At 39.4% G+C, this 13,857-nt stretch overlaps 1 protein-coding gene across 1 annotated transcript; it reads left to right on the plus strand.

Moving 5' to 3' along the window:
• The first annotated feature begins 9,332 nt into the window (after nt 1-9,332).
• Nucleotides 9,333-10,280, plus strand: OR10T2 (olfactory receptor family 10 subfamily T member 2). Its single transcript, XM_036069858.2, has one exon. The coding sequence runs from the start codon at nt 9,333-9,335 to the stop codon at nt 10,278-10,280; it is 948 nt and encodes a 315-aa protein (XP_035925751.1).
• The last annotated feature ends 3,577 nt before the right edge of the window (nt 10,281-13,857 follow it).

Below are 13,857 nucleotides of genomic sequence, written 5' to 3' on the forward strand. Positions count from 1 at the left end.
CTCTTTTCTGGGATCCAGGCTGAAGAAACAGCCCTTATCTGTCTCCCACTGCTCTCACTGTAGCAGGGAAAAGGACAGGTAGATCCAGTCCATAGTTTTTAAGGCTTCTGCTAAGACATGGCCCACACCAATGTTTACATTTCTTAGCCAAAGCAAATCTTGTGGTCAAGTTTGATGTCAATGAGACAGACAGGTAAATATACGTTTCCCACAGGGAAGCATGGCAGATCAAAGGGCTATGCGCCAACATATACAGTACTATTACACGAAAAGCAAAATCTACGGTCCAGATAATGGCCTGAAATTTTCTTTTATTATACTATCCTTGCCAAGAACAAGAATTAATATCATGCTGATGTTTAGAATATACAGATCCACTCCAGATCTCTCACCCGCCTTCTTCCTCAAAAAGCTGACCTGTATGAATTATAGTAATTCAATGCAATTATGAAGGATATAACATCTAGGATGCTGCTAACTCCAGGTAACTCCATAGTCTATGCAATTCTCCTATGCCTTGAATTTCCTCAATTTTAACGTGCTATTTATTTTCCACTGGGACTTTGGCTGATACAATGACTTGGAACAGAAATGACCTGAGAAAAAAACATGGGGTTCTAGGACTGGGTTACTTGTCTATTTAAGAGTACACAGACAACCCCCTTAGTAGTGTGAAAAGGGATGAGTTCATCCTGACATCTAACACCATTTCACTTACTCAGGTAAGCACCAGTGTGGCATAGTTTGAATTATGGAGGGAGGCCACGGCATCGGGCACTCATGTGCTTTCACTTAGATGGCACGGTAATGACAGTGACTTATAAAGAATCTTTAAGATCCTGGCATTTTTACAATCGTAGAATGAACACACACAAAAACAAAGTTACAAGTAATGAATACACAATTTGAAAGATGCGTGGAAAATCAGAATGCCCTTTTAACAGATGTGAAGGAGTCCACATCATCTGGAGTCTTAGGACAGCTTATCACTAAGGGTGAAATCCATAATCTGAAGGTATATTTAGCTTTTAAAGATCAACCTGACCAGAGCTCTTAAGCTAAATAAGACATGAGGCATGAGACACGGGATGAATACGTTTCAGCTGATCTAAGTGAGGCTGAGATCTTGAGCCTCCAATTCCCCTGAACCACCCTTGTCTGTTGAGGAAGATACCACCCCTACCCCCATACATACACATCTAAGGGAATCAACGGTCCTCTGCATAAAAGACTCTGTGGTTGCACCTGGGCTAGTTGCCCCATTACCTAACTTTGTTTGTAGGCCTACAACAGGAACCAGATCACAATGCAATCTGGATAGAGAGGTACAAGGCTTGTTCTGGGGTAGCTTGAACACAAAAAACGAAAACAAATACCTACAAATTCTGCCAATTTGTGTCAGTGGGAGTTCGGAGGCCATGTCCCTATGCAGAAGAGAATTATGAAGAATTATGATCTTAGGCCAGAGGAGAAGAAACATCAATTTCAATCCCATTTAATTCATTGATATAGGAGCACTCAACAGGGATTCAGAATTTTTTTTAAGATTTTATTTATTTATTTGACAGAGAGAGAGACAGCGAGAGAGGGAACACAAGCAGGGGGAGTGGGAGAGGGAGAAGCAGGCTTCCGGCCAAGCAGGGAGCCCGATGTGGGGCTCGATCCCAGGACCCCAAGATCATGACCCAAGCTGAAGGCAGTCGCCCAACCATTGAGCCACCCAGGCGCCCCACCAGGATTCAGAATTTAATTTGTTGACTCATGCATCCAGAAATGGCATCAATCCTAGAATAACTAACTGAAGTCTGAACTAAATATTGACATATGGTTAACAAATTGGATATGCCACTGTTTTTGTAATACACCATAAAGGAATCCAAAAGCTTTGGGAAATGAATGTGTTGGGATAGAAAAACTATAGAAAAGCTCCTCATCCAACCACTAATCACTATCACCTAAGGGACCCGGTTGTGTTTATAAAATGTAGTGGTGATAAGAATATAAACATCCTTAAAGAGTTCTATGGTAATTGTTATTGTAGACTAGAGATGATGGTGGAAATACTGCACAGCAATTGAGTTCACTGATGTCAAAGAGAGTAATATTATTCTGGAGAATGGAACTCCAGGGGCCACACAGAACTGTCAGAAATAAGATGTGGACAATAAACAATATAAATTGAAGTTTAGGATGATGATTAGTGTTATGACCTGCAAAGATCTGTGGAAATGTCTGACTAAGGGATTTCTAGCAATAAAATAGATCAGCAGCCAATCAATAAACTGCTTGATAGTATTCTATATCTGATGGATGGATGGCTGTGCAAGTTACAGTGTGGTAATTCATGGCCATTTACCTAAATTTCAGTACTACACCAATTCCCAAACCTGAACCTCCTTATTATGAGAGAAGATGGGTAATTTTGATGAAAGACCCTGCAACACAACCACAATTGTATCCTGAAAATCTTGACCCAGTATTTCCCAGAGGGACCTCCACCATTTACCAAAGTTCCTGTGCACTGGATAAAGTAAAATATCCAGACCTTGTGGGGTTCTTAGAAACTGTTTGTACACTTAGGCACATCCCAAGGGACCCAGAATGCCACATGATCTACTGGTCAGAATAAGGACCAATGGAGGTCAGATATTAGAAGAAGTCTTGGTTCAGGTCTGCCAGGATTTGAGGCTATTTGAAACTGGGCTCAGGCTCTGAGAAGGCTGGCTGATCTATTTCTTGTTTGTCTCATTCCTATTGTGTTCCCTTTGTGGATCTCAACCCAAAAGCTTGGGGAGTTCTTCAGCCTGCCACTCCTTGGTGGTCCATGAACTGTATTTTTGTCCTCGGACTCCATGGGTCTCAACCTCTTGACTTTTCAGTGTTTTCTTCCAGAATTGTGTAGCCTTTGTAGATTGACTTTTTTCAGTTAGCAATATGCATTTAAGGTTCTTCAATGTCTTTTCATGGCAGGATAGCTTCTTTCTTTTTCTTTGTCTCTTCCTTCACTAATACCATGCCGTCTTGATTACTGTTACTTTATAGTAAGTCTTAAAGTCTGGTAGTATGAGTCTTCCAACGTTATTCCTCTCTTTTAATGCATTTTAAAATGTAGATTTTATTTTTATCCAGACAGACCAACAAATCAGGAGATAATTGCCATTGAAAAGATAGTTTATTACACACAGTTCCCGTGGGGAGGGGGCACACCATGTCACTCAGGGCTATACCAAGAAACACTGACTTGAGTCATAGGCAGAGAGGGTTAGGGGACCCGAGAAAGATCCCCTCCTTTTGTTGTTGTTGTTTTTGTTCTTGTTTTTGGTTTTGGTTTTCATGGGAAGGAATGGGCAAGGCAGGGTAAGCAGGCTAAGCAGGTTTAGGACTGGCCAGTTTAATAATTTCGGGGAGCTCCTGGGTGTAGGGTCATCCCTAGTTTCTGGTGCTTGGCCCTGAGATAATCAGCATAGGGAAATCATGTAAAGAGCCTGAAAAAACAGATATTTTGGGAGTATGGGCCCTAGATTGTTTGCACATGCTCTAAGGAAAGCCATCTGTTGTCTCCAGGAATTGGAATCCTCTAACCCCAGGGAGGGCAGTCCCTCCCTGGTGAAGGTCCCAAATGTTAAAACAACAGATACAGAAATCAGAAAATGTGGTTAACATACAATATTGTGTTGACTATTCTGGGTCTTTAGCCTTTCCATACAAACTTGATGGTCAGTTTCTTGATATGCATAAAATAACTTGTGATTTTGATTGGGAATACCTTGAATTTATAGATCAAGTTGGGAAGAGCTAGCATCTTAACACTATGGTCTTCCCATCCAGGAACATAGAATATTTTTCCATTTATTGAAATCTCCTATTTCTTTCCTCAGTATTTTATAATTTCACAAAATGGACTTTTGTATATTAATTTTATATTCTGAGATCTTGCTTTAATCACCTATTAGTTCCAGGAGTTTTTTGATCTATTCTATGGGATTTTCTATGTAGACAATCATGCCATCTGTGAAGAGATATTTTTATTTTTGTAATTTCTGTTTTGTTCTTTTCTAGAAGCTAAGCAGAGTTTCCTTTCTCCAGAGATAATCTGTTTTTGTGTCTGGTAGATGTTTAGAGGGACTACCAGTTTAGATTCTCAATAAATTTACCAGTTTAGATCAACTACAAATTAAAAGCAGAGCTCAAGGTTTCTTAGGCCAAGTTGAGATACAAATTTGAGCTGTAAATTAGAATAAATGCCGACTGTTCACACCTCTCTTGAATGGATGTATTTTCCCCACCTTGACCCATGCCTTTGGTCAGCTTCGGGGTAATTTTACCACTAGTACCTCCTAACAGGGAGCTAAGGTGTGAGCTTAGTTCTGCTTCATGCTTATGTTAAGGCAGCATCCTTCAGTTACAGCTTAAAGTAGAAGATCTACTTTTTGACCCTCATTTAGAGAGTGTTGGACTTTAATTTCTGTTGGTGTCATCCTGTGATTCCCTCAAATGAACAACTTGGGTTTGTCATTCCTTCCAGATAAGTAAATGTCCTCAGTGTGGAAGGAACTTCCAGCACTCCACCCATCTCTCTAGATTCTTGCTTTCTTTCAGATTTTGACCTGAAAATTCCTAGTATAGGAATCTTTTTTCAGTTTGTTATTTATGAATATTTAAAAAATATTTCCCCAGTAATTTTAGTTGTTTTCAGAAGAATGATTTGCTGGAATATCCAGGTTGGTTACTGCCAGAAATAAGGGTGCTCAGCTTTCCTCCTCACTCCTTCCCCCTTGAATGTCCTGTCACAAAACATCTAGTAGTTTCCACTTAACTTTCTTATTCCTAATGTTTTTGTTCATAAAGTCATGGGACAAATCTCAGCCCTGGTTGTGTTCGAGAATCTTCACTGGGAGGTGGTCATCTTTCTAGCTGTCCTGATGTTCACTGGCACATGCTTCAGCATGCCTCTTGTTGTACATAGTTATGCTTGTATTTGTCTTCCCTGCTTAATTAGAATGATCAGTATGATCTATTTATCTTTGAGTCACTGTGATTCCTAATGTCATGTTTTGCAAATCACTGCACTCTATGAATGGTTGCTGAATAAAAGTCTTTCCTTTAACAATAATTCCCTGAAGGACATTTAAAACCCAATTGTCTGACTTATTCAGGCTTTGGGTAGAGAAGACAGAGATTTCCTACATAATCACCAACATGGCCTTTTCCTCTTATACTTTATCAAATCAGTCTTCATGTAAATTTTGGGGTTGGAAAACTTGGTTTCTCTTGACATCTCAGTGTTTTGTAAACTTTTTGTCTTGAAGTAACTAAACTCCCCCCACCCAATGCTAAAGAATACTTATTTATCAGATAAGATGCCTTTGTCCACATTCAGCCATTTATTTTGTTTCCCACCAGCTCCCCGAGGTCTCAGAGGGCCTTAGGCCTTAGAATCCCAGAAGGCTGTAAATACTCTCCCAACTTAATTATAGAATCTGAATTGACATAGGAATATAGAATGGGCTATTTTCAACCACTTATTTAAGATTCAAAAAGGTTTGGACATCTAAGTGTCCAGATAAACTCTTCATGAAATGTTTCAGTCCATTTTTTTCTCAATCACTTAATCTTTCAGGACAGATGTCATTGCTTTTACAAGTGACCTTGTACTGCTGCTTCTTTCAACATTCAAAAGATCTACAAGACTGTGAGCCATTAAACCCAAAGTCATATGTCAACGTTCTTGATTGCTTGAACGTAAGTGGGTAAGGGTATTTCTTTTGTCAGTTACTATCTGAAGAAACATTTTCCACCAAGGATTTCAAATTTGAATGTATTTGCATAATAGTTTTTGTTATTATGAAAAAAAGATTCTGCACCAAAGTAAAACTTGATTTGCCTTTTTCTTGAAATGAAAGAAGCATCCACTCTGATTGAGTCTGCATACACACACAAACAAAATATATATGCACACATACCACACTTTACATCAAATTGAAATGCTGAGAAATCTCAGAAGTAAAGAAGTAACAGGGGTGGGGCAGGAAAGTTTATCAGTGTAGATTTCTATTCTTTTTAAGATGACTTTGAGAATAATAAAAAAAAATAGGAATGATATGGATTATAGTAGAAGAGCAGAGAATACATTCTAGGGAAAAATTAATAGTCTATGAGAAAACTCAGAAACAAAAGGAGAATTAAAGCATGCCATCACTTATTAAGTTTTTGTTTGAAGGGTCTATTATGTACCCTGTACTCTGGTGGGGGCTGTAGATTATCCAGAATACATTTCTATGTTCCCTGTCCCAAAGAAACAGTCTATAGAAGGTGTGTATACGTGCGTGTGTGTTACTATATACTATATATATTCTATACCCTACATGGTATTATGTACTATGTTCTATACTTATATAATATATAGTATAATGTACTATATTGCGTATAATGTACTATAAATATGTAGTATTTAGTATAGAATATATGGTATATATAATAATCTATATATTATATATAACATATATATAGTACTACAAGATAATATCCAACCTATTCACCATAGAAGTATGATTTCAAGATCTCTAAATGTTAGGAAGAGGAAAAGCATCTGTGTGGACTCTAATAGTCAGGGAAGGTTTATTGGAGGATGTGGGTCATGATGAGTATTCAGATACAGAAAACAACAGGCCATACAAGTATATGAAACAGCATGAGAAAACGTATAAACACTATAGTTGTGGCCAAGAACAGGGACTATCTTAGACATAATCAAATTCTTGCTTGAATCACAGAAAAAGATGCTGATGCTTTAGGGAGATGGTGAAAACAGTTTGAGTCACAAAACTGTTATTAAAATTAAGCAACATCCTTGATCTTCCCTAACTTTGAGTGTGTTCACCGCATCTTTGACTTTTCTTGCTCCTATTCTTTTTTTTTTTCCTCATCTCCTAACCTAAGGTTTAGAGATAATAAATCACATATTATAAAATTTGATAATTCAGGAAAATTCAAAAATTAAAATTGGAATATTCCAGAAAAATCTGCAAGGGCAAAATGAGTTTTTACTTGAATAAGCAGCATGGGACCATGCCTGCCTTAGTCCCTTGGAAAAAGTGTGCGGGACAGAGTCTGTCATAAAATGGCAGTAGCATAAAATATGGTGGGAAGCACCTGGGTGGCTCAGCCGGTTAAGTGTCTGCCTTCAGCTCAGGTCATGATCCCAGGGTCCTGGGATTGAGTCCTGCATCGGTCCCTGCTCAGTGTAGAGTCTGCTTCTCTCTCTACCCCTCTCTCCTGCCAATGCACTCACTCTCTCTTTCTCTCTCTCTCAAATAAATAAATTTTTTTAAAAATCTAAAAGAAATATGTTGGGTAGAAAGTGGATTAGAAGTTAGAAGACTTAAATTTTGGTACTGACTCTACTACTTGAGCATATTATTTAGTTTTTTAATATTCTCTTCAGATTTAAAAAATGAGCCTATGATAAACTAGAAATTATGCTTTATGCTAGGGATTCAGCTATTAATAAAAAAAAAGTTCATCCCTGCTTATAAGAAGCTAATAGTCTAGAGAGGGAAACAAACATGGGAGATGAGTTCAATTTAACCCCTTAAGTGCAAAGACAAGGAGGCTTCCATATTACTCTGCTCAGGAGAGGGCACTTGGTGCACTTGCCTTACCTATAACAAGGATACAAAGACACTTGTGCGGTTTACTGGGTGGTGAGGGCCAAAATGAGGTAGCTTACATGATAACATCTTGTTTTCTGCAAAGTGCCATACAAAGGGAAAGGGTGACAATGGCAGGTGTGTGGAACTGCCTAAGCAAAGGAGCTACAGCAGAGATGATGAAGAGTGAATGTGCACAGTGCATCACATGAAGCTATTCCTTATACTTTATAGTCATTGGAGGAGCCAACAAGTTGAGAGATGTTGTGAGGTGCAAGTATACTGGGTTTCTCCTAAGTTCCTGAACCTGATTCTGAAAGTAAGATGATTAGGGCTCTGGATGTTATTTTATTATGAAATAGGTGCTATTTGTATTTTGCTAACATTTCTAGCAATAAAATAGCTTAGACATGATAGACATCTCCCTCTGAGTGAAAGCATGTGTTATAAAATGGCACCCTATAAAATTAAGGGAAGGAAATGTTTGAAGTTAGACCCTGAGAAATTCTGCTTTCAAGAGGCTATTACTACTCCTTCCTCCTGTGTCTTGACTGAACTATGCACTGGTAGAAAAATTTCCAACGGTGTGATGTGGAGAGAGCGTTGGTGAGATGGTCTATTTCCTGAAGCAAAGCAGGGCTGGTGAGGTCACTGTTCTGCCTCTGACAACAGAAGTGCCATACACAGCCCCGTTTAAAAGGAATAGTGGAAATGTATTTCCCAATGCAACATGAGAAATCTACCTTTCCTTTACCTCACCACTCCAGTTCCGAACCTCCAAGATGCCTTCTGATGAAGATCAAATGATGAGTTGGATTCTTAGACTGTTCTTCACCAGGAATTGTTCTTGAACTTTAAAAATAATGTTTGCTTTTATCATTGCACCCATCTGCTGATTGTATTTGGCCATGACATGTGCTTTTCTTGCTTGCCCCTATCCTAGCAGGCCATCCACTGTGACGGGTAGTGGTCAGAGGACAGGTGTATCATGCTCCTAGTAATCATCTGCGCCAACAGATGTTATAAATGGCATGTGTAATTTAGATATCTGGATATTCCAAAAGTCTTTTTTTCTTATTTTGGAAAAATAATAATATATTTGGAAGTAGTAAATCATTCTTATTTATGTTTGGACAGTATCTTTCCCAACAAAATGAGGTGGAAATATTCTGGGCTAAAAGTGAAGTATATTTAGAATCATCAAATTAAAATATGTTTATTGTTAAATATTTAAAATATAAAAATATATTAGAAAGCAAACCCAAATCATCTCTAATCTTATCATAAATATGGCTTGGTATCTTATTATAAATATGGCTTAGTAGTTTGCTTTTTCTCTTATTATGGTAGGAGACTTTCTCATGTCCTCACATAGTCTTTGGGAATATGGAAGTTGCTTCTTTTCTTGCTTCTTTTAATCTTTGTTTATTTCTATAATACAGTTAATCATTATCCCATTATTGGAGATTAATAATTTCTTGTAAAAATCATCAAAGAGGGTATCTTTGTCAAGATAGAGAGAGAGAGAGAGAGGCAGAGGGGGAGAGAGAGAGGGAGAGACCTATCAATATTCTGGGCCTGAAATGTGATACTGAAAGAGAAGGCATTGGAAAAATGTTCTTATTACAATGATGGTTGTCATTTTGTCTCTCCCAAACTCATTCACAGAAAGAAGTCATCCAGATGCACAGTTTCAATAGAACCACTATGGTTACACAGTTTGTCCTGGTGGGCTTCTCTAGCCTGGGGGAGCTCCAGCTGCTGCTGTTTGTCATCTTCCTTTTCCTGTACTTGACAATCCTGCTGGCCAATGCCACCATCATGGCTGTTATCTGCTGCAGCCGGACTCTGCACACTCCCATGTATGGTTTCCTGTTCATTCTTTCCTTTTCTGAATCCTGCTACACGTTTGTCATCATCCCTCAGCTGCTGGTCCACCTGCTCTCAGCCACCAAGAGCATCTCCTTTGTGGCCTGTGCCACCCAGCTCGTCTTCTTCCTTGGTTTTGCCTGCACCAACTGCTTTCTCATCGCTGTGATGGGGTATGATCGCTATGTGGCAATTTGCCACCCTCTGAGGTACACACTCATCATGAACAAAAGGTTAGGGTGGGGGTTGGTTTCCCTGTCCGGACTCACGGGTTTCTTCATTGCTTTGGTGGCCACCAACCTCATCTGTGACATGCCTTTTTGTGGCCCCAACAGGGTCAACCACTATTTCTGTGACATGGCACCTGTTATTAGGTTGGCCTGCACAGACACCCATGTGAAGGAACTGGCTCTATTCAGCCTCAGCATCCTGGTGATCATGGTGCCTTTCCTGCTGATTCTCATCTCTTACGGCTTCATCTTTAACACCATCCTGAAGATCCCCTCAGCTGAGGGAAAAAGAAAGGCCTTTGCAACGTGCGCCTCCCACCTCACGGTGGTCTTCGTGCACTACGGTTGTGCCTCCATCATCTACCTGAGGCCCAGATCCAAGTCTGCCTCAGACAAGGATCAGTTTGTGGCCGTGACCTACACTGTGGTGACTCCCCTGCTTAATCCCGTTGTCTACAGTCTGAGGAATCAGGAGGTGAAGACTGCCCTCAAGAGAGTTCTGGGAATGCCTGTGGCAACCAAGGTGATCTAACAAAAAACCCTAAAATTAATGAGGGACTCCACAGAGGTCAAAGGCAGGATGTTTTCTTTGCCCTTTTGCCAATCCAGTCCTGATGTGGACAATGTTTCCAAGGACTAAGACCACTGATGCCCTTTTCTTTCCTCCCAGTCCAGAAAAAGCATGAGTCAGTCTACATGCTACATTGTCCAATGCTTGGTTAAGAAACAAAAAAACCAAGGCACCTGGGTGGCTTAGTTGGTTAAGCGTCGGACTCTTGGTTTCGGTTCAGATCATGATCTCAGAGTAATGAGACTGAGCCCTGCGTTGGGCTCTATGCTGAGCATGGAGTCCACTTGGGATTCTCTCTTTCTCCCTCTGTCCCTCCCTGCTGACACTCTCTCCCAAAACAAACAAACAAACTATAAAACAACTCACGCTTGGCAAAAAGAGAAAAATATAATTTTTTTTTCTTTTAAGGGAAGGCAATACTCAAATTGAAAGGTGGCCACGGTTAGCTTTCCTGGCTGAATAGAGAACAGTATCCAAAGCTATTGACAGCATCTTATCTAGGACACAGGCATCCACAAGTAGTAAACCAACTATGTACCAGGTTCCATACAAAGTGGAAAAACTAAGACGAGTAAGTTGATAGTTTACAGAGGTGGAGGAAGGGTAGGAACATGAATGGAGAAAGAAAACTATGACAATGCACAATGATCAGATCTGTTAAACGGATATAAAATAAGAGTTATGAGAGCCAAAAGAACAAATATTTATTGCTTCTGAAGGAATCAGTATTACCAGAAATGTTGATTTTTTTCAAAATTTAAAGCTAGTTTCTTATTATATTAATTATAAATTAAACACATTCATTTTTGTTTGTAGTTTTGCTTTGTTTTCATGGTAATGTGTTCAAGTTTTTAGTGGATATAATTTTATTTTAGTAATGGACCTAAAACCACCATTAATGACATCACATTTGCTGCTAACGTGGAACACAGTAAATGCTCTGGAAAGGCTCAAAAGGCCCAGATCTTGCAGCTCACCGACCCTGCAATGGTCACAATGTAAACCTTACATGACTCTAACGATTGTCATAATTTGAACTATAAATACTAAAAGGAATTGATTTTAAATCTATTATTTTATTTTATTATTTTATTATTTTAAATCTATTATTTCAAGCCATGTAATTTGAGATGATATTTAAAACTCTTCAAACTGATGTACCTTGAATTTTTTTCATCTGGACAACTGAGGGTTTTGTTTTTTTTCTATGAATATGTGAATTATCTAGTGAGCACATAGCTTGTCTTCTGGTTCAGAGAGTCAGTTACTATTAATTAGACCTTTTCTCTGCCCAGTGACCCAGCCCATACTAGAATAAAAATCTCCTGATTTGTTAAAATTATGTTTCATCATCACCCAAAGGAAAAATGGTTATCATTAATTATGAGACCATGAAAATAACTTGTAAACAGGGAACATGTTTTTATGTAACCAGTTAGCCATCACGCTCTCTTCCCTGTGGAAAGCTCCTTGGCTGATTCCCTCAGTATAATAAACACTCGTGTCCAGCACATTACTTCCTGGGGTGTCTGTGAGGTTCAGCCCTTACAAGTTAAATTGTCTGTGTCTGTTCTCAAGACCATCTGTGACAGTTTATTTATTATTCTAATTATTCTGCTTGTGATATGTAATTTTGTAGTATGGGCTGGTGAAGTATTACTGCAATAAAGATTATTTGTTTCTTTTTTTCTTTTTTTTATTTTATTTTTTTGAAAGATTTTATTTATTTATTTTGAGAGAGAGAATGAGATAGAGAGAGAGAACATGAGAGGGGGGATGGTCAGAGGGAGAAGCAGATTCCCCGCTGAGCAGGGAGCCCAATGCAGGACTCAATCCCAGGACTCCAGGATCATGACCTGAGCCGAAGGCAGTCACCCAACCAACTGAGCCACCCAGGTGTCCCAAAGATTATTTGTTTCTAATGTAACTAGATGGAGTGTTTTGGAAAAATAAAATATGACCAAGAAAATCACAGAAGAAAGGAAAATCATAAAAACCTAGAAGTGTCATTTGCTTAGATTATTTTGCAAGTGACTCGAAGTTCCTGCTCATCTGTAAATCCATGAGAATTTTTCTAATGAATTATGGGTGGACTTATGCTAGATATGCTCTAAAGATCTCCAATCACATGGACCAACACTTAAAGCAAAAGCTTTATCCCTAAGTGAAAATATTTATAAATATGTGTATGTTTAGACTTTTTGAGTTGAAATAAAACATTTCAATGATATAAGGGTCATTCTTTCGATTTTCTGCTCTACCAGACTTTTTTGAATTAGTCAGCCAACTATCTGACCATCTTTGGGGCAGGTGAGAGGGCTTCTATTTTATGTTTTCAACAATGTAAAAATATTCTTTTTCCTGTGGATAATATAGAGACATAATAAGCCAAAAAGAAAACAAAGGAAATTGTGCTATCATGATGGGCATATAGTTAATTGTCCTTGAATGCTATTTAAGGCCATACAATGTTACAAAGTGCTCTACAGCCCAATCCCACACATGCTTGGTTAGCAAGAAATTCACTACTTCCTTCTTGAGGTGACCTAAGCTGGATTTTTCAGTAACTCTGGGGATGCACACATTTAAGAAGAGTCAGAATGGTTTCTGGACAAACTCGGAGCGCAGGCTAGTTCACTGTGCCACTGGTCCCCCACCATCCTTGGTGCCATTTGCAGAGCTGTCCCTATAGGACCCACAGGCAGCCCTGGTGCACACACCACTGCAAAGGGCTTCCAGGGTGGCATGACTCTTTGAGGGATGCAAATCCATGTCCCCCACATAAATGAGGGCTCCTCATACATGTACTCCCAGGTCTTAGCTCTGTCCCTCCTTAATTCTCATTCACAACCCTGCCCTGTAGCTGTTGGCATGACCTCAGCCAGGTTTCAGAGAAGACTGAAGCCAAGTCCACAGACGGTGATTCTTCTTTGCCATAAAGCAAACTGACTTTTCCCCCAATGGTGTGCTGTTTAACTCCTGATTTGGGTTAGATTGTGTAGCCAAGATTTATCTTCTCTCATTGCTTTAGTTGAGTCCTTTGTCAGTTTACACAGTAACTCCTGAAAATGTGTCCTGACCCCTTCACTCCATCCTCCACACTGCAGACCCCGTTATCTTTCTAAAATGAAACATCGTAGCTCATCCCGACCAAACACTCTTCCCTGTGTCAAAAAGGTAAATAAAATATCCTCAAGTAAGAAATGGAAGAAGTGCATAAGTGTCTCCAGCTTGCGGGGAAAAACCCAGCAATGTTGGAAATCAGAGCTCGTGTCCTTCCAGGTCTCTGTTTGTCGCATCGGTGCCTTCCTGTGAGGGAGCATGCTACCCCAGTTTTAGACAAAGTTGTATCGCTATCAGTTGCTTCATCATCTTTCTTCTTCTGACCTTATGTCTGCACACCTGGCATCTCAGATCATCCTTCTACAGACCTCCTGTGTAAAAAATGCCCTTGGCCGTCATGCTTTTATGAATCTGTGAAATGAAATGGTAATCACCCTGACTTGGTCCATATTCTGGTCCCCAAATTTGTCACTCC

Source organism: Halichoerus grypus, chromosome 7 (genome assembly GCF_964656455.1).
Source record: "Halichoerus grypus chromosome 7, mHalGry1.hap1.1, whole genome shotgun sequence".
Classification (NCBI taxonomy): Eukaryota; Metazoa; Chordata; class Mammalia; order Carnivora; family Phocidae; genus Halichoerus; species Halichoerus grypus.